This window comes from Cebus imitator, unplaced genomic scaffold (assembly GCF_001604975.1).
Source record: "Cebus imitator isolate Cc_AM_T3 unplaced genomic scaffold, Cebus_imitator-1.0 Scaffold188, whole genome shotgun sequence".
Classification (NCBI taxonomy): Eukaryota; Metazoa; Chordata; class Mammalia; order Primates; family Cebidae; genus Cebus; species Cebus imitator.
In genome coordinates, this window is record NW_016107503.1 from 4570321 (window position 1) to 4589659 (window position 19339).

Here is a 19339-nt window from a genome sequence, read left to right on the forward strand (position 1 = left end):
GGGTAACATGAGCGAAACTCCGTCTCAAAAAAAAAAAAAAAGAAAGAAAATGAAAACAATTAAAAATGAAAAACAAAAAACCAAAACAAAGTGCCTCTTTATGATGGAAAAAAATACAGGTTTCTTCTAAATCAGGAGTGTTCAAACTTTTGGCTTCCCTGGGCCACACTGGAAGAAGAATTGTCTTGGGCCACACATAAAATACACTAACACTAATGATAGATGATGAGCTTTAAAAAAAAAAACTGCAAAATAATCTCAATGTTTTAAGAAAGTTTATGAATTTGTGTTGGGCCACATTCAAAGCTGTCCTGGGCCCAGGACATGACCCAAGACAGCGTGATTGGACAAACTTGTTCTAAATCAGTGAGTACTTATTAACCATCTACTTTGTGGCACTATTAGGGCTGGGCACTGTGGAATTAGAGATATCCTTGACCTTTAAAAGCTTGCAATCTCTCAGGAGAATCAAACACATGCAAAGTCTGAGTTGTAATGCAAGACAGTACGTTATGACACCCTACAACAGGGTAATACCGATTATCTGTGTTGAGCAGAAAAGGAACACAGCACTGGCTTGAGAATACTGGGAAGGCTTCATGAAAGAGAACACAGGCTAAGTCTTGAAGAATGAAGAATTTTCTTTGATGTTATCTTTGATTATTTTCTCTCCTTTGTCTCCTACATCCAGTTGGTCAGTCACCAAGGGCTACCAGTTGTTTCCCAGTGACTCTCACCACCAATCCCTTTCTTTCCAGTCCGTGGCCACTATCCCAGTTCAGCCCCTCATCGCTTCATGCCTGGAGGTGCCCTAACATCTATTGCTTGTTTCCTTGCTGCCAGCCTTTACCTTTTTAATTCATGCTCTCTGCCTCTTTGCGATTAGCTTTCTTATTTTATCATGTCACTCCAGTAATTCATTCATTCCAACTTCTCTTCAACTAATAGTTATTGTGCATCTACTGTGTGCCAGGCACCACTGTTCTAGCTACTAGGGATTCAGTGTTGAACAAGACAGGCAAGAAAAATCCCTGCTTTGCTAAAACCTACATACTAGTTTAAACAAAAAACAAAACAAAACCTCTAATGGAGACTTTTCACTTTGAAGATTAGAGTCCAGGCCGGGTGCCATGGCTAATGCCGCCTGTAATTCCAGCACTTTGGAAGGCTGAGGGGGGCAAATCACAAGGTCAGGAGTTCAAGATCAGCCTGGCCAACATGGTGAAACCCCGTCTCTACTAAAAATACAAAAATTAGCCAGGCATGGTCGTGTGCTGCAATTCTAGCTACCTTGGAGGCTGAGACAGGAGAATTGCTTGAACCTGGGAGGCAGAGGTTGCAGTGAGCTGAGATCACACCACTGCACTCCAGCCTGGGTGACAGAGCAAGACTCCATCTAAAAAAATCAAATAAAATAGGCCTGGTGCGGTGGCTCACGCCTGTAATCCCAGCACTTTGGGAGGCTGGGATGGGCAGATCATGAGGTCAGGAGATGGAGACCATCCTGGCTAACATGGTGAAACGCTGCCTCTACTAAAAAAATAAAATAATAATATTAAAGATTAGAGGCCGGGCACTGTAGCTCATCCCTGTAATCCCAGCACTTTGGGAGGCCAAGGTGGGCAGATCATGAGGTCAGGAGTTTGAGACCAGCCTGGCCAACGTAGTGAAACCCCGTTTCTATTAAAAATACACACACACACAAAAAAGCCAGGGGTGGTGGAGGGTGCCTGTAATCCCAGCTACTTGGGAGGCTGAGGCAAGAAGAATCGTTTGCACCTGGGAGGCGAAGGTTGCAGTGAGCTGAGATCACCCCATTGCACTGTAGCCCCAGCCACAGTGTGAGACTCCAAAAAAAAAAAAAAAAAAAAAAAATTTAGGGTCCAGACTCTCCCCAGCAGGCCGACTCCACTTGTTTGTCCTCACCTTCCTCTTGCCGCTTTCCCAAAGGCCTCTTCAGTTGGGCTCACCACCCCCCACACATGCCACATTCACTTCCAACTCCAGCTTCCTTCCGGCCAGTCTGCCTGCCCAGATCCTCCAGAGCCTAGCTCCACAACCTCCCAGGCTTCTCTCATGTTAGCATGTCACATGTGCCATGATGGGTTCATCTATTTCCCATGCTGCTGTTTTCCTCCCATCCATCTGATGAGTGCAAGCTTCTGGAAGGCTACACCCTGTTCCACACTTTCCATCCTCACCTCCCCTACAGCACCTGGCTCAATATGCAAATAACAGGTTCTTTCTGTTCCTCCTACTCATCTTTTTCCACCTAACAATAACATCTGTAAAGCACTTTACAAAGTGCTTTCAAGTACGTTATCTTCCATGAGCTACACGATACCCTGGATCCAATTATCACTAAATATTTAATGGATTAATAGGTCAAAACAGGAAGGCACTGCTGGTAGAAGAAATAACACCAGTAATTGTATAAAGACAGGAGTGATCCCAGTATGTGCAGAAGGCCGTGAGAACTCTGCCTAGCTGGAGCGAGAATAAAACACTCTAGACATTTTAGATGATAAAAGAATAAAGGTAACAGAAAAAAAAAAAAGGCAAACCCCACCCCGCTAACATGATTAGCATTTAGGTGTATTTATTTCTAGGCTTTCCAGAAGCATTTTTTTTGCAAAGCTGTCATAAATGTCCATACAATTTTGTGTCCTACTTTTTTCCCTTAACATTCTAAGCACGGCTCCCTGACGCGACAGTCTTCATAACAGCCATTTGTAGCGAATGCATAATATCCCAGGGTGACTGCATCCTCGTTTACTTACCCGTTTCTCTATTGTTGGACCCGTGTTGTTTCCCCTTTTATACGATTATAATAAGCACTGCAACAAACCTCTTCTGCAAAGAGAAGAAAAGAAACCGGATCTTTGGTGAGACCTCAAGTTTCTCTAAGCAGGCTCGCTGGAGTCTGAAGTGTCTGGACTTTTCTGTCGCCTCCATCAGTAAGACTGGTCCTTTGTTGTTTAAACCACTTGCAGTCACATTTTCTCAGATTCGTACCCCATGTTATCCTCCCGAACACAAATTCTCTGAGGGCAAGAGCAAACTTCTATTGTTCACTGCTGTGTTCCTACCTGAATCCTTGGTCAAAGACACGGTGGCCTGCAGAGAGCAGGAGCTTATGTGCATAAAAAAGAATACAAATTTATTATTTATTTATTCATTTTTGAGACAGAGTCTCGCTTGGCTGCCCAGGCTGGAGTGCAGTGGCGTGATCTTGGCTTGCTGCAACCTCTGCCTCCCGGGTTCAAGCGATTCTCCTGCCTCAGCCTTCCAAGTAGCTGGGACTACAGGCATGTGCCATCATGCCCAGCTAATTTTCTTGTGTTTCTAGTAGAGATGGGGTTTCACCATGTTGGCCAGGCTGGTCTCGAACATCTGACCTCAGGTGATCTGCCCACCTCAGCCTCCTAAAGTGCTGGGATTACAGGTGTGAGCCACTGCGCCTGGACAGAATACAAATTTTTAATTTTTAATTTTTAATTCTTATCCTGACCACTGATCTAGTAGAACCTTGTAGAACCTTAGTATTTGCATCAGTTTGTTTGAGCTGATCGATAAACATGTTGTCTATTCACCACATTTGTCACTAATAGCGTCTCATTTTGGGGGCCTTTAGTTTAATTCAGAAATTTTGCATTTTGATGAACTAAAAATATTTTCCTTCATGGCCTTCAATACTAATATTCTAAGAGTATCTTCTCTCAGATTTGATAGTCAATTGTATTTTCTTCCAGTTTTTCTACAATTTGTAATGTTTGATTACTTTGTCTAGAATTTAGGTATGCCGTTTAGTTTCTTTCTCCCAAATTTTTAACCAACTGTTCCAATGCCTTTCTCCTCATTAAGTTGCGATGCTTCTTTTATCCTTTGTAAATGCTTATCCTGTATAATTGGGTCTATTTCTGCCTAGTCTCCTAAATTGATGTATAAGCTATATAATGTTTTGCTATTTGCCCAAGGCTAATAATCCTCCCAAATTAGCTCTGCTTTCAAAATTTTCTTTGCCATTTTCCCGTTTATTCTTCCAGATGGAATTTTAAAATAATTATATCCAGTTCTAAAAAGACTCGATTGAATTACAGTGTAACTCACTGTAATTACACAAAGCCTAAAAATAAAGAATTGACATCTTTACAATTTTAATTTTCCATCCAGAAAAAATTTTCTTGTTTTCCCGTCCTTCTCCATGAAACCTGGTCATTTTCTTCACATAGTTCACTGACATTTCGAATAAAGAATATGCCTTGGCATTTTCTATCTGCTGTTATATTTTATGTTGTTTTCTAATTGAGATATTGCTGGTGTGTGTAGGAAAACTTGCTACTTGCCAAGACAGTCCACCCTGCCCTAATCGTCAATGCATTCTCTCGTTTCTTAGCTGTCTCCCTGCAAGTACCACACGCCATCCAGATTCTGCCCTCTGGAGCAAAACTGCTGCTGCTCCTCCCAAGGGACGGACCTTCACCTCTTTGGAAATTGCTATCATCCTTATTTAGTCCTGGCTAAATATCCCTGACTGAGAAAGAACACTGCATTTGGGGAAGATTCAAATGACAGCGGCAGGGAGGGTGGATTTGGGGCAGGTAAGGGGCTAGAGGTGGAGATCAGCAAGGACTAGCTTCAGTGGTCATCTAGGCTTCAAGAGACGGGTTGAGACTGTAAACATGGGAAGAGGCACTTCTGAGAGGTATTTCTCCCCCTTGTTTTTTTTTGAGAGGATTCTCGATCTATCTCCCAGGCAGCTAGAGTACAGTGTTACAATCTCGACTCAATGCAACCTCCACCTTCCGGGTTCAAGCGATTCTCCTACCTCAGCCTCCCCTGAGTAGCTGAGATTACAGGCACCCACCACCACATCCAGCTAATATTTGTATTTTTAGTAGAGATGGGGTTTCACTGTGTTGGTCAGTGTGGTCTAGAACTCCTGACCTCAGGTGATCCGCCCACCGTGGCCTCCCAAAGTGCTGAGATTACAGACATGAGCCACCATGCCCAGCCTGAGAGATATTTCAACAGAGAAAATGCAAGGACCTGTTGACAAACTGTATGTAAGGGATAAAGGGACAGGGGGCAGTTTGGAAGTAAGTCCATTTTGGATCTCAACCCTGAAATGACAATACAGCCAAGGACAAAGTTCTGTCCTCTAAGCCAGTGTTCTTCAGATTTATTCCTATAGTAAGAAATAGATTGTACATAGCAGGCCAGTTCACACACAAGCAAGTATGGACAGATATAAAATAGACACAAGGCCGGGCGTGGTGGCTCACGCCTGTAATCCCAACACTTTGGAAGGCTGAGGAGAGTGGCTAACCTGAGGTCAGGAGTTCAACACCAGTCTGGCCAACATGGAGAAACCCCGTCTCTACTAAAAATACAAAAATTAGCTGGGAATGATGGCACGTGCCTGTAATCCCAGCTACTCGGGAGGCTGAGGTAGGAGAATTGCTTGAACCCGGGAGGCGGAGGTTGCAGTGAGCTGAGATTGCGCCACTGCACTCCAGCCTGGGTGACAGAACGAGACTCTGTCTCAAAAAAATAAATTAAAACAAAACAGACATAAGGTCATAAAACTCCTGCAGACATATACAAGTTCGGGCCTGAAATCCTAGTGAGAGGAAGGGTTGGGTGTGTAATCAGCACTGAATTGATAGATTAAGTCATGAGTACTTAATGACTTCCTTTCCCTCAGCTGTCTGAGGTCCTGTGGTCTAAGATTTGGTGACCAACACCTTTTAGGAAATTAATTATCCTGCCACTATCCACCCTCAGTTCTATGTCCCAGGGGCCTCCAGGAGAAGAGAAATTCCAGCAGAAAGGCCGCACACACACACATTTTAGTGTTTAAAGTTGGTCTCACTGCCACAGAGCATGCTGTGCTGGAAATTACCTTTAAGAAACATCTTTATCGAAAAAAAAAAAATCTTTATCTTCAGCCTGGGTATGGATTTTCCTTGGAGAAAGAGGGAATAGAGAATATTTAGGTCTCCAGCTTTGGGGTTTCAAGGCCATCGTGCTTAGAATTTGGAGAAGACAGGAATCAATTTCTTGCAAAGCTGAAGTCCTAAATGGAAGTGTGCAAAAAGAGACCAAGGGCCCTAGGCTAATTTTTTGGCGCATTTCTGTCCAAGGACTCTCTTAGACCCCTGGTTCGAGTCTCTGGAGTGCCTCCAGAGACTTGGGTCACAGCCTGAAGGAGATCAGGTGCAAGCTCAGTGATGCTTGGCACTGAGGAGTGGGGAAGCCCAGGGGATCATGAGAGGCCCTGCAGAAAACAGCAACACACTGAAAGCTGGTTACAGAGGGAAAGCTGCTTTTCCAACCCAAAGGTTATTACTCTCCTCAGTTAAATTGTTTTTTTTTTTTTTTTAAGATGGAGTCTCACTCTGTCGCCAGGCTGGAATGCAGTGGCGCAATCTTGGCTCACTGCAACCTCCGCCTCCGGGGTTCAAGCAATTCTCCTGCCTCAGCCTCCTGAGTAGCTGGGATTACAGGCAGCTGCTACCACGCCCGGTTGATTTTTGCATTTTTTAGTAGGGACAGCGTTTCACAATGTTGGCCAGGCTGGTTTCAAACTCCTGGCCTCAAGTGATCAACCCGCCTCGGCCTCCCAAAGCGCTGGGATGACAGGCATGAGCCACCGCGCCCCCAGCCAAATTAGGTTGCTTTAACTCATGTCATCTCACAGCACCTTTCCGAAGTGGAAACACTTCCTAGTGGGACATTTCATAGCGAAAGGTACTTTTAGAGATGAAAATGAGCCAATCAATTCTTGGCCTTAGAAACTTAAGTTTGGAAAAAGTTCCAATGCACTGTTTGGTTGAAACGCTGTGTCACCACCGCCAGGCTGTTTTCTGTTCAGGGGAAGGAACAGATGAAGATGGGGAAGACACGGGCAGTTGTTCAGGGGGCAGGGTGCTCCTGCTGCTTCTCCCACGTCGGGCTGACGCTCCAGGTTTACAGGAGGCTATTGATGACAGCTGCATGTCTGAGCAGCTCTCAACACCCAGCTCAAAGAAACAGGCCTTTCATGGCAGAGGTCCCAGGGAATCAGGCTCTATCCTCCCTCCACAAAATATTAAGGCAGCACAAAGGAGTTGGCTTAAAAATGACAAAGCATAGGCAATCAACAGGCCATTGAAGCCAGGAGCGCCTGATTCGCCACACCCGTCCTCAGGCCCTGAGCGCTCATTCTCCTTGGGTCCCCCATTCTCCATCTCTAATTGACAAGATCGCCAAGATACAAGCTATCTTTCCCTGACACATTTCCTTACCAAAGACCCCCCCTCTTCCCCGTGGCATGCCCCTACTCCTTTTGACAGCAGCGTAACTAAACTCCAGGAAACATCCACCACAGGCACATTTTTGTCCAAGGACTCTCTTAGACCCCTGGATCGGGTCCCTGGAATGCCTCCAGACCACTCCATTATCTGCAACTCAAATCTCAGTTTCTCCCACCAAGCTAGCGCAGGAGGCCTGGGGAGCCTCCCTTTGGTGTACGGCAGCACACTCACTGCGGTATTCCTCCAGCCCTGTGAGTCTTCTTGGCACCTTGGTCAACCCCACCCTGCTTACACCCTGTTAATATTCTGAGAGCAAGTACAGTCTAGATCTACCCATGCCAAACAAGACTGCCAGAGACAGAAGACAGTCACGGGTGTCAGAAGACAAATCCGGGTCTGGAAAAGAAAGAGGTTTCCAATGCATCTGAAACCTGCAGTGTGAATTGGCTGAGAAGCAGAAGGGGGAAGAAAAGAGAAAAACGTACACTCTTTCAAATGAAGGAGAGAAACAGGAGCTAGAAAGGAAACAAACAGGGATGAGGGTGTGTTGTGTTTCTGGTTTCTTTGGCCTGGAGAAGATTCGCATAAATTCAGCTATGTCCCCATTTGGCCCTGCAGTCAACTGCCTTCTTGGCAGAAAGGAAAAAAAAATCATGGGACTAAGTGAATGATGCTCAGAGACAGCCAGAAAAGAACCCCCCTGAGCAGCTGTGGTCAGCATTTCCAGAGTGCTTTCCATTTCTGCAAAGGACATGCAGTTAACCCGTCTACCTCTGCAACCACAGGACTCTACCTCTTTCTCTTTTCCAAACGAGACACAATGTGGCCGAGCTTAGGGACCCTACAAAGGCCACTGCTCCCAAGAGGGTCAAAGCTAAAGTTAGGGGCTGCCTCCAACAATCACGATTCAGACTATGGAGCTGAGCTGCTTCTAATACCTCTGTAAATGCCACAAAGTCCTCCTATCATGGCATTTGGGATGTCTGGACCACAACTCCCACATGTGGCTAACAGGGTGCCCATCTTCAAGAGGCACTAAAATTTTCTTTCACCCTCCCTGAAAAGTGAAAGCAAACCACACCAGGAGGTCAGAGACACATTAACATAATTTATTAAACTCACCATACAAGAATATGCCACAGGCAAACATATCAAAAGGGGAAGAAACATGGAGATCACCTGCTCCGACCCCCTCATTTTATAAATGAGGAACGCCTGAAGTCCCAGAGCATTGTTAGGGACAAAGCCAGAATGTGAGCCCAGTCCTGAGCCACAGAAACACACAGACTTAAGGCTTCTGGTTGTGAGCCACATAGAGCCTAAACACTTAATCCACATTTGTTTTGAATTTTTCTGATTCCTGTAATACCATACTCTGATGCTTATCTACTTCTCAAGGCTGTAGGAAGAGCCCTAAAGAAAAATACGATGGGCCAGGCGCAGTGGCTCAAACCTGTAATTCCAGCACTTTGGAAGGCTAAGGTGGGCAGATCACCTGAGGTCAGGAGTTCGAGACCAGCCTGGCCAACATGGTGAAATCCCCATCTCTACTAAAAATACAAAAATTAGCTGGGTGTGGTGGCATGTGCCTGTAATCCCAGCTACTCGGGAGGCCGAGGCAGGAGAATCGCCTGAATCCGGGAGGCGGAGGTTGCAGTGAGCTGAGATCGCACCACTGCACTCCGGCCTGGATGACAGACAGACTCTGTCTCAAAAGAAAAAACAAACAAACAAACAAACATGATGACCTGTAGGGTCATTCAGATCCAGGCTAAAAGACCGATTATGGAGCAAGGGGTTCAGAAGGGCTGGTGAAGAACTCATCTGGGCCTCACAAGAGTCCTGATGGGTCTCTTTCTCCAAACAACATACACTCTGACCCCAAGGCCTCGGGGAAAGTATACTTACCTTCCTAAGCTGCAGATCAAGTTTGAAGGAGAAAGGGAGAAGAAACAGGTGGAGGAAGGAGAGAAAGATTTATAATAGTGTCACTCTGGCATTAACAACCCTAATGGGAACAGTTTTCCTGGTTTCAAGCAAATCCAAACACTGCAAGAGAAGGCTACAGAACTTTGGTATTATATCAGTCATGAGATGTAAGCAAAACCACCAATAACTTAGCAAAATACATACAATGATGGTTTTGCTGGAACTGGTGGAATCCAGTGAAAACAATTTTTAGGCTCTGGGCCGAGAAGACCGATGTGTGCCTTTTGGTGGGTCCTTAGGGAACATCCCTAAAGAGACGCTGGGAGTTTTCACAGCAGAGAGAAGTCGCACATAACTCTCTGTAGTCCTGGAGAATCTTTCTGCAAAAAGCTACTCCCCAGAAACACAAGGCCACCCAAAGCTTAGGTTCACTGGCTCTGTCCAGGCCTTACCAGGTAGCCCCACTATCTGTCTGCAGGAGGCCAGGTCAGCATAGGCTGCTAGGAACTGAGCTGTGTTTCTGGAAGGAACTTCATTCCCCCAGGACATTCTCCAATCACTCTGGACATCTGTGTCTCCAGCTTTTAGGGCTGAGGCAAATCTTGTCACCTTTCCCAACCAGATGAAGGCCTGGCTTCTGGGGCAGCCAGAGTCCAGTCTACAACAGAAGGGAGGCTCTCTACAGAGGAAAAATAGTCACTATAGGAATACAGACAGTGCCCTGGCTCCTGCTCACAGGACAATGTCTTCCAAAGGGCTGCAGTGCCTTGAAGACGTGCTCGTGCTCCATCTGCCCAGCATATGGTGGCAAGGAGCTCGGGAATGGTGAGACAAAGGAGCCCTAAGTCCTGGGTGCAGCCAGGAGACAGGAAGTCAAAGTCAGTGCTAACAGCCAACAGGGGCGGTGGGCTTCTCCAGAGGCAGAGACAGCAGCAACGGCAGCATCCATCTCCAGGCAGGAAGTTCAGGTTTCCACCACTCGGATGAGAGGCATGGGCTTTGGGCTGGGGGGCTTGGATATCCTAATGCTGAAAAGAAGGTTGGAAACAATGAGCTGTGCTGGGAACAGCTGTGTTGTGGCTCACCCTTCACAGAGCCTCCACTCCACATTTGCCTCCGCAAGCTTACACTATGGTGCCGGCTGATCACTTGGGTCCCAAGTGTTTTGAAACAGAAATTATCAGTGACATCTAAGAGAAGCTTTGGGACATGACACATGTGTCTTGTAGCAAGGGTGATGAAACCAGAGGGGCAGTTAAACAACTGAGAAGTGGACATGGCCGTGATTTTTGATTTTGTCAAGTTCATGGGTCCTTTCCTGAATCTCTTAGAGGCAAAATACCCTCTCCCTAGAAATAGGCAAATGTTATAAATAAATTTTGCACGCCATTTCAGGGGGTCCACACATTCACAGACCTCCTTAGGCTTGTGGTAACAGGCTCTACTCTAACTGGGTTAGAAAATGGTTCTGGTAGACAATGGGCCAGCTTAGAGACGGAGGGAGGAAAGCTGGATTTAAGAGCCCTGTTCTTGCCTCAGCACTAAAGGTTCCACACAGCTTCGTCCCTCCTGCCTCCCCTCCTCCCTGGGCCCATTCTTGTCTACGCACGCTCACTCACCTGCCCGAGTTCTCTGTCTTGGCCCGGGCCTGGGTGCTGAAGTTGCCATGACTGATTTGTTTTTCTATCAGGTGTTCCATCCGTTCGTGCATCTCTAAATTCTGTAACACAAGCTTAGGGGTTAGAGTTGGCCTTTCCCTGGCTTTCCGGGTGTCACATTCAGGTAGTGCATTCTGGTCTCTCTGCCTGTGTTTGCGCTGCTGTCGTCCCCACCCGCACCATGTGGGCCACCACCTGGATATCCTCTCGCCTCCAAAACCTGCTCCTCCATAACTCTGTATAACACTGATAGTGATGGTTTCCTACATAGCCTCGACATACAGTTCTTTTTTGTTTTTTTGAGATAGGGTCTTGCTCTGCTGCCCGGGCTGGAGTTGCAGTGGCATGATTATATACAGCTCACTGCAGCCTCAACCTCCTGGATTCAACTGATCCTCTCCCCTAAGTCTCCAAAGTAACCGGGACTACAGATGCATGCTACCACCACATCTGGCTAATTAAAAAAAAAATTTCTTTTTCAGAGACAAAGTCTCACTATGTTGCCCAGGCTGTCGTCTTGAGCTCCTGGCCTCCAGCAATCCTCCTGCCTCAACCTCCCTAAATGCTGGGGATTACAGGCATGAGCCACTGCACCTGGCCCCTATATATAATTTTTTGTCCTCAGTTAAGATATTCACTTGCCTTTGTTGATATGCTATGCTCTAAAGCATTCTCTGGTCTTCTTAAAAACGTACATTTTACCTCTGACTTTACACTGCAAATTTCCTGAAAATAACCCTTTCTCCCATTTATCTCCCCCACTACAAGGGATCGTCACAGGGTGGCTGCAAAGTGATCTTCAGGGTCCTGTGGCAAAGTGGAAGTTGGACTAGGAAGGCAACTCGTTAGCTAATCTAGCCCCAGAAAAGACTCCATTTGCATGAATGCCTCCTCCTCCTTCAAAGCCCAGCACCACTGCCAGCTCCTCTGCAAAGCCTGGAGGGTCAGAATTAGCCTCCATGCAGCCATGGCTTGTGGCTTGCACCATGATGACATGTCCCTTGAAGGGGGGGGGGGTCTCATCATTCTCATCATTGTTAGCAGCTCCCTGAAGGTTCTCAGAAAATGTCTTCTCAACTGAACTGAAGGTCAACCAGCCACCCCACGTGTTCGCTTCAGAGCAGCAGCAAGACATGACAAAGACCCCTCCACAACCTCTGTCTCCCATATGTCCACCTTCTCTTCAGGAGCCCCGTTCCCCTGCTGGGCACACACACACCTCTGCCTCCAGATACGCAATTTTTTCTTTGAGCTCCTGGATGGTGGCGTCCTTTGACTGGATCACAGCTTTTGAATTCTGGAGCTGCAAAGGTGTAGTAGGAGACACTGGAGCTCATTTTGCAATGACTCATTACACACTCACCAGCCTTCACCCCAGCTGCTGGGGAAGCCAGCAGAGCCCTGCAACTTCATATGACTTCATTAGCTTTTCTACAAAGGCTTCATTTCAGTCAATATTAAACTCTTGATTATCCCAGGGGTGGGAGTGAGGAATGCGTGAGGGGAATACCACCCTGAGAATCCAAAATAATGAATGATTCAAAACCCATTCCGTCTGGCTTTGGGAAATACAAATTATTTTTCATTCAGGATTTATTTATTGAGTACTTACTATATGACAGACTCTGTTCTTGACAATGGAAAACAGCAGTAAATAAAACAGATGCTAATGGAGCTGACATGAAGCACATCTTAGGCTCTCAAAACAATTCTCCAAACTGACAATCCTAAGTATACTACCCTCAAGCTCGGGTAGAGTAAGGCAGAAAATCAGTCTTGAGGTTCAAAGACTGATAATCTGCACAGATAACAGAGTTTATTAGGATTCAACCACTCATTGACCCACACTCTTCACAGAGTATAAGAGAAACTAACCTTTTCCTTCCTTTCCTATTGGAAAGCAGAGGCCAAATGGCAAACAACGAAAACAGTAGGGGAAAGATGGTAGCAAAGCAGATCCTAATAACCCAAACCCTGGTAATTGGTAGCTATAAATGTGTGACAGGAAGCGCATGAATGTAAGTCAAGCTCCCTAAGAACCTCATAAGAGCATAGACTTAGGGTGACTCCCAGGGCAGGTCACACACCAGCCAGCTTACCTGCTCTATCATTTGCCGGACTTTCCGCTGCTGGCTCTTCAGCATGTCATCCAAGTGGTGGATCTTCTCCCGCAACCCGGCCACTTCCTTTTCCAGGGTAGCAGCCCTGGGGATAAAGACCAGAAGGCTGAGGCAGAAGACTTACTTACCCAGTCATAGGAAGAGCCCTGAGCTTGGGAGGTTCCCATCAGATATGATCCCCTTTGCCTGATTCCCAAGAATAGGTGGTGGGTACCTTAGAACATCACATTGGAAGCACTGAGGTCAGGAGTTCGAGACCAGCCTGGCCAACATGGCGAAACCCTGTCTCTACTAAAAATACAAAAATTAGCCAAGCACGGTGGTGCACACCTGTAGTCCCAGCTACTCAGGAGGCTGAGGCACAAGAATCGCTTGAACCCGGGTGGCAGAGGTTGCAGTGAGCTGAGATGGCACCACTGCACTCTAGTCTGGGTGACAGGGCAAAGACTTTGTCTCACACACAAAAAAGGAATATCACATTGGAAGCATCATCAGGGATCACCTAGTCCAAGTGGGGAAACTAAGGCTCGGAAAGGGTAGAAGGGATACCAGTCATTCTGGATAACTCTGGAGGGTCAATCTAGAAGCAACAGATAGATGATTCCAGGGAGGCCGTTTTTAACACAGGAGAGACTTTCTCAGCATTAAAGCTCTCAGAAAGAGGATAGTCTCATGTGTAATGAACTCTTCATTACTGGAAAGATTCAAGTAAAAGCTAGGATTTACTTTTTCTTTTTTTTCCGAGACAAGGCCTTACTCTGTAGCCCAGGCTGGAGTGCAGTACTGCAAACGGGGCTCACTGCCAGCTTGACCTCCTGGGCTCAAGCAATCCTCCTACCTCAGTCTCCCAAGCAGCTGGGACTTCAGGCACACGCCACCACACCTGGCCAATTAAAAAATTTTTGTGTGTGTAGAGACAGGGTCTCACCATGTTGGCCAGGCTGATCTCAAACTCTTAAACTCAAGCAATCCTCCCACTCTGGCCTCCCAAAGGGCTTGGATTACAGGTGTGAGCCACCATGCCCAGTTGGAGCTGGGATTATTATACTCGACATGATTAAGCTGTTGGCAGGGATTTCATAACAGGAGGGAGATAGGATTTGAGGCTCCTTAAAGCCTCTTCACACAGTTCTGTTTCTAGGTCTCCTGATTCCCAAACCACTGTCGCTTCCTTTGCATCTTCTAAGCAAACTGAGCCAAGATCCCCCAAAGGGCACTGTAAAATAATAAGAAATACATAATGGGTCTCTGCCCCGGTTCCTGACATAGAGCTCCTAAAACCTTTGTAATTTCTTGAGTATGGGGTGAAAGGAACATGTTTTGTTATAATATTTGGGCACAGTCTCTGGTTCCTGAGCCTTGGAATCTCCAAGACTGATGATTGTCTTTTTGTATGCTAATGATGACTGGTGGCTTGGGTCCCTACAGACAGCTTCAGGATGGGACTAGTCAAAGAACAAGGCACGATTAAACGGTTGAAACTTTCAGCCCACAACTCCCCCTAACCTCTAGGAAAGGGACAGGGGATAGGAGCTAGAGACCAATCATCAGCAGCCAATAATTTAATTAACCATGCCTATGTAATGAGCCTCCATAACAACCCTAAACAAAGGGGTTCAGAGCTTCCAGCCTGGTTCATGCATGCACATGCTGACCTTGTCCTACGTACCTCACCTATCTGTTCATTTGAATCCTTTATATTATCCTTTATCATAAGCCAGTAATAATAAGTGAAATGCTGGCCAGGTGCAGTGGCTCATGAATATAATCCTAGCACTTTGGGAAGGAGAGGTGGGAGGATTGCTTGAGCCCAAGAGTTCAAGACCAGCCTGGGCAACATGGCAAAACCCTGTCTCAATGAATAAAATTTTAAATTAAAAAAAAGCAGGCTGGGCACAGTGGCTCACACCTGTAATCCTAGCACTTTGGGAGGCCAAGGCAGGTGGATTGCTTGAGATCAGGAGTTTGAGACCAGCCTGGCCAACATGGTGAAACCACGTTTCTACTAAAAATACAAAAAATTAGCCAGGCATGGTGGCACACGCCTGTAGTCCTAGCTACTCAGGAGGCTGAGGCAGGAGAATCGCTTGAACTCAGGAGGCAGAGGTTGCAGTGAGCCGAGATCACACCACTGCAATCCAGCCTGGGTGACAGAGCGAGACTTCATCTCAAAATAAATAAATAAATAAATAAACCAACAAATAAATGAATAAGTAAAATGTTTCCCTGAGTTCTATGGCAGCACACCCATCACAGGAAATTATCAAACCTGAAAAAAGGATATGGAAACCCCCCAATTTATAACCAAGTTGGACAGAAGTGTAGGTACCCTAGACCCCACTACTTGTGACTGGCATCTGAAGTAGGAGCAGTCATGCAGGACTGGCCCTTAACCTGTGGTTCTGCACTAACTCTGGCTGGTCTCAGAACTGAATTAAAGTGCAGGGCACCCAGCTGGTATCAGCTGAGAATTGGAGAAGTGCTTGGTATGGAAAACCCACATATTTGGTGTAAGAAGTATTGTGAGTAGGGGAGCAGTCTTCTTTTAGTCAGGCTACTAGGGAGGGTCTCCTGGGGTTCGAGCCCCTGAAGAATCCATCGCTCCCCAGTTCTGCCTGAGGAAGCTAACGAGTGCACATTGCCTGGGGTACGATGCAACCTGAGCCACCCCATATCCTTCCCACACTCCAAACGCTCTGAATTTCCATCCTCAGCTCTCCAATGTCCTACTTTCGGTCGCCTTTTATTTAGAAAATCGGCACGTACACGGCACACCTGTCACTGCCATTCCCAGGTCCTGGCTTTCGATTATCTAACCCTTTTTGTCTCTGTTGCTCTGCCCATGTGCACCTCCCCACTGAGGATGGAGTACTGACTAATTCTGATGTTAATTCTGATATGAAGTCCAGTCAGAAAGGAGGCTACAATATGACGCATGCATTTTCCATGCCAGGAGGGTCAAATCGAAGTTATCCTAAAGGAGAGAAAATGCTTCCAGAAAACTGAGGGGCCCTGAAGGGCAAGGATTATGTCTGTTCATCTCGGAATTCCCTAAAAGGCCCTTTGGATAATGTCTTGTTGAACCAAAAAAGGTCGAACTTATACAATGAAGATCAAACCCAAAATGCTGATGTTAAATGTGATTTGCCATTTGAGGTATTATTTATTAATTGCCAACAGCATAATTTCCAACTTCCTGAAGAACTAGAAGGCACAACCTTTGCTCTGTAGGTTTCGTTGGTTGCCTGGGGCCTCGGATTTCCTCTGATCAGAGGGAATTCGCAAACCATCTCACCTTGGAGGTAGAAAGGATCTCAGTAATCACCTATGGGGCCCTGCTGACAGGTGGGTTCTTGGTTTCTATCTGAATTGCTTCAAGTAACAGGAAGTTCAGTATCTCCTCATGAAGCTGCTCATTCCATTTTTCATCAGGATGACTCATTATTCAATTTTACCCTCAAATAGTTCACAGTCAGTTTTTGTTTTGGTGGAGAAGAAACGAAGGCATAACATATCCACTGCCTGTATCTGTGGAATGACGCACAGCAACAGCAGAGGCTCCGCCAGCTCTCACTTGCCGTTGGCTCTCAAACTGTGAAAGCCTTTTCTTTAGGTTATTACCCCATGGAAAATGAACTGCCTGGAGATGGCGGCCTTCCAAATGGTATCTCTTGGGTGGGGCTCCACCCTGAGCAAGCTCACGGTGAGTCAGAGCTGGAAGATCTGACATCAGCACCAGCTTCCTCCCCAGACCCAGCCACCACAGGAGCTACAGGCTGCACGGCCCGCCCTCCCCTCCCTGCAACCCAACTTCACAGTGAACAAGAACCGAGCCCTTACTTTTCTCGTTCTGCCTGGCCGTCAGCATTGCTGCTCCGAAGTTCCTCTAGGGCCATCTCCCCTTCCTTGACTTTCGCCAGTAAGGCCTGATGCTCCTGCGTGGGCCACAAAAGAAAATCTAGGATGAGAAGATGGCAAGAGTTTCTGTGTCTGGGGTGAGACGGGCGCCAGGCTGGGACTTAGCCCCTGCTGGGCCTGGACGGCTGCCAAAGAGCAGCAAGATGAGCTGGTTTGATGGGGCGCCCTCCCTTGTCGGGGAGAACCCTTCCCACTCTCACTCAGCCTCACCCAGAGGCCCGGAGGCAGAACCCAGCCCTGCGTCATGTGGACCCACTCGCTAGCTATGGCTGCTAGTCCCCAAGAAACCAGGTCTTCAAAAGGGGCATCTGTGCAGGAATCTGCCTAAGGGGGAAATGGGCTCAGCTCTAGTTAGGGGGAAGCCAATTCCTTGAAGGCTAAAAGGTACTCCGAGGGATTTGCCAAAGGAAGCTGCCAAGTGTGCTATTCCAGAGATGCTCAGAAGAGAAGCGTCTCAGCAACCGTTTCAATCCACCTGCAGCCCACTTCAGCCCAGGAGTCCAGGCACTGACAAGCAAGACCCCCAATTACCGTCTCCATCCCTAACACGCGCCTCTGCAGCTCTCCGACTTCTGCCTCTTTCTCCTCCGCTCTGTTCTCCTCTCTCTGAAGGGCCACGTTACTCTGTTCTGCTTCTCTCTGGTATTGGCTGAGTGTGACCTAAAACATGGGGCAGGAATATGTTAAATGGTATGGAAAAAAGAGCAAATATGGAAGGGGGGACCTTAGAAAAGAACCCAGGAACCTGGGTGGCTCTGGAGCTGTGACGGGATAAAGGTGGTAACTCAGATGGGCATAGCACCACCTTCCCTTTGTTGTGCAGGACCACCTCAGTACTCTGGCAGAGTCAGTCTATTTCCAGGGTTAATTGGCTCACAGTTGATTGAGGTCCACTTTAAAGTGACACCTGGAACCCACAAGCACCACTTTTTAGGTAGGTGACTCCTTCATCATCCCCATGAACCCTCCACCATCACCCAGGCTTAACCCAGTGTTGTGGCTTTCTACGAATTCAAAAGCAAATAATCCCAGGGAGGATACCTCCAGGTCCTTCCCTCTGTCTCCTCCACGCCTCCTCACTCTCACTTCCAGCAATACTTCAGAGCCCACACACAACAGCCAACATGGCAACTGGAAGGGCTACTAAAACATCAGGAAGAACCTGACTTTTATCGGAGGTGAGCACCCAATTTGGAGAGGACAGAAGCAGAACATTAGAATGAGAAAGCAAAGAACTTGCCTCCTTTCCTGCCACCTGCATCTTCCCAACTCCCACTCATCCTTCAGGTCTCACTTAGATGCCCCGTCTTCCAGGGAGCCTTCTGAGCCCGGGGGAGGAGCCCTTCCTTTTTGTGCCCAGGGAGAGGACACACGAGGGACACACGGCCTTCCCTCTCATGAACAGACTGCCCAGCCACCGTGTGCACCCGAAGCAGGCTGTCAGTGTCCTGATGGCACAGACCTGAGCTCCCACAGCACCTCGTATGCAGTAACTACTCAGTGAAATCAGGAGCAGAACTGACATTCATCTAATCCAACCCTCTCCCTTAACAAGTAAAGGCCAACTGACCTATTCAAGGTTACCCAGCTAGTGAAAGACAGCCAGTGCTAGGACCCAGATACTTCACCATCCATTTCAATGCCTCCCAGGTACCTCACACTGACTGCCCATCACTTATTAAAAAAGAATCCAGGTAACTTCTGGAAAGCCTAGTCAGCCAGCCCTGGGAAAACCGAACACCAGCAGTCAGTTTGTCCGGCCCCTCCCAAGGTCAGAACCGGGGAGGAGAAAGCACAGCACAGGGTGATGTGTGATGGGACGTGTCCATGCTACACACCAGCCCCATCCAGAGCAAACTCACTCTCACTGCAAATCCTGCTTGACAGCAAGCAGCCAGTAGAACAGGAAACCCATGCTTAATGGCAAGTTATGTTCATGGTAATTGGTCATCTTGCCCTTCCTACCCCGAGGTTCAGAAGAGTACATCAGGGAGTCCAATTCGGTAGGAAAAACAGAGACAAGCCCTCAAATGACCTGTATGAACCTGAAAGAGCCCATCCCCATAGGCAGCAACTTAAAAGTAAGGCTTTTCATTTCTGTACATAAACACTATACCTAGGTTGATGTGAGCTCAGAGCACAGTGTTAACAAGGCCATGGGCCAATTCTTGCACCCTACTGTCAAAGCAAAAGGTTAAAAAAAAATACAGACTCCCCTTCCATATTTGTCTCTGTGGCTCCAGCCAACCCTGCCCTCAAAGTAACCTCTTAATTATAAAAAGGTGGCTGGGCATGGTGGCTCATGCCTGTAATCCCCACACTTTGGGAGTCCGAGGTGGGTGGATCACCTGAGGTCAGGAGTTTAAGACTAGCCTGGCCAACATGGTGAAACCCTATCTCAACTAAAAATAAAAAA

The 19339-nt window shown here is 47.1% G+C and overlaps 1 protein-coding gene across 6 annotated transcripts in view; it reads right to left on the minus strand.

Annotated features, from left to right (window-relative positions):
* Positions 1 to 8388: 8388 nt before the first annotated feature.
* The window catches only part of TUFT1 (tuftelin 1), a 42894-nt gene continuing 31943 nt past the window's right edge, over positions 8389 to 19339 (minus strand). For 4 of the 6 annotated variants that reach the window (XM_017546250.2, XM_017546248.2, XM_017546252.2 and 1 more), the window contains 6 exons: positions 17455 to 17583; positions 16846 to 16940; positions 12985 to 13090; positions 12105 to 12188; positions 10847 to 10947; positions 8389 to 10255 (listed from right to left, as the gene is read on the minus strand). In XM_017546250.2, coding sequence (XP_017401739.1) covers positions 10192 to 10255; positions 10847 to 10947; positions 12105 to 12188; positions 12985 to 13090; positions 16846 to 16940; positions 17455 to 17583 — 579 coding nt within the window. In that variant the 3' untranslated portion in view covers positions 8389 to 10191. The remainder of the gene's footprint in view (positions 10256 to 10846; positions 10948 to 12104; positions 12189 to 12984; positions 13091 to 16845; positions 16941 to 17454; positions 17584 to 19339) is intronic. The other 2 variants (XM_017546254.2, XM_017546251.2) reach the window with 2 other exon arrangements.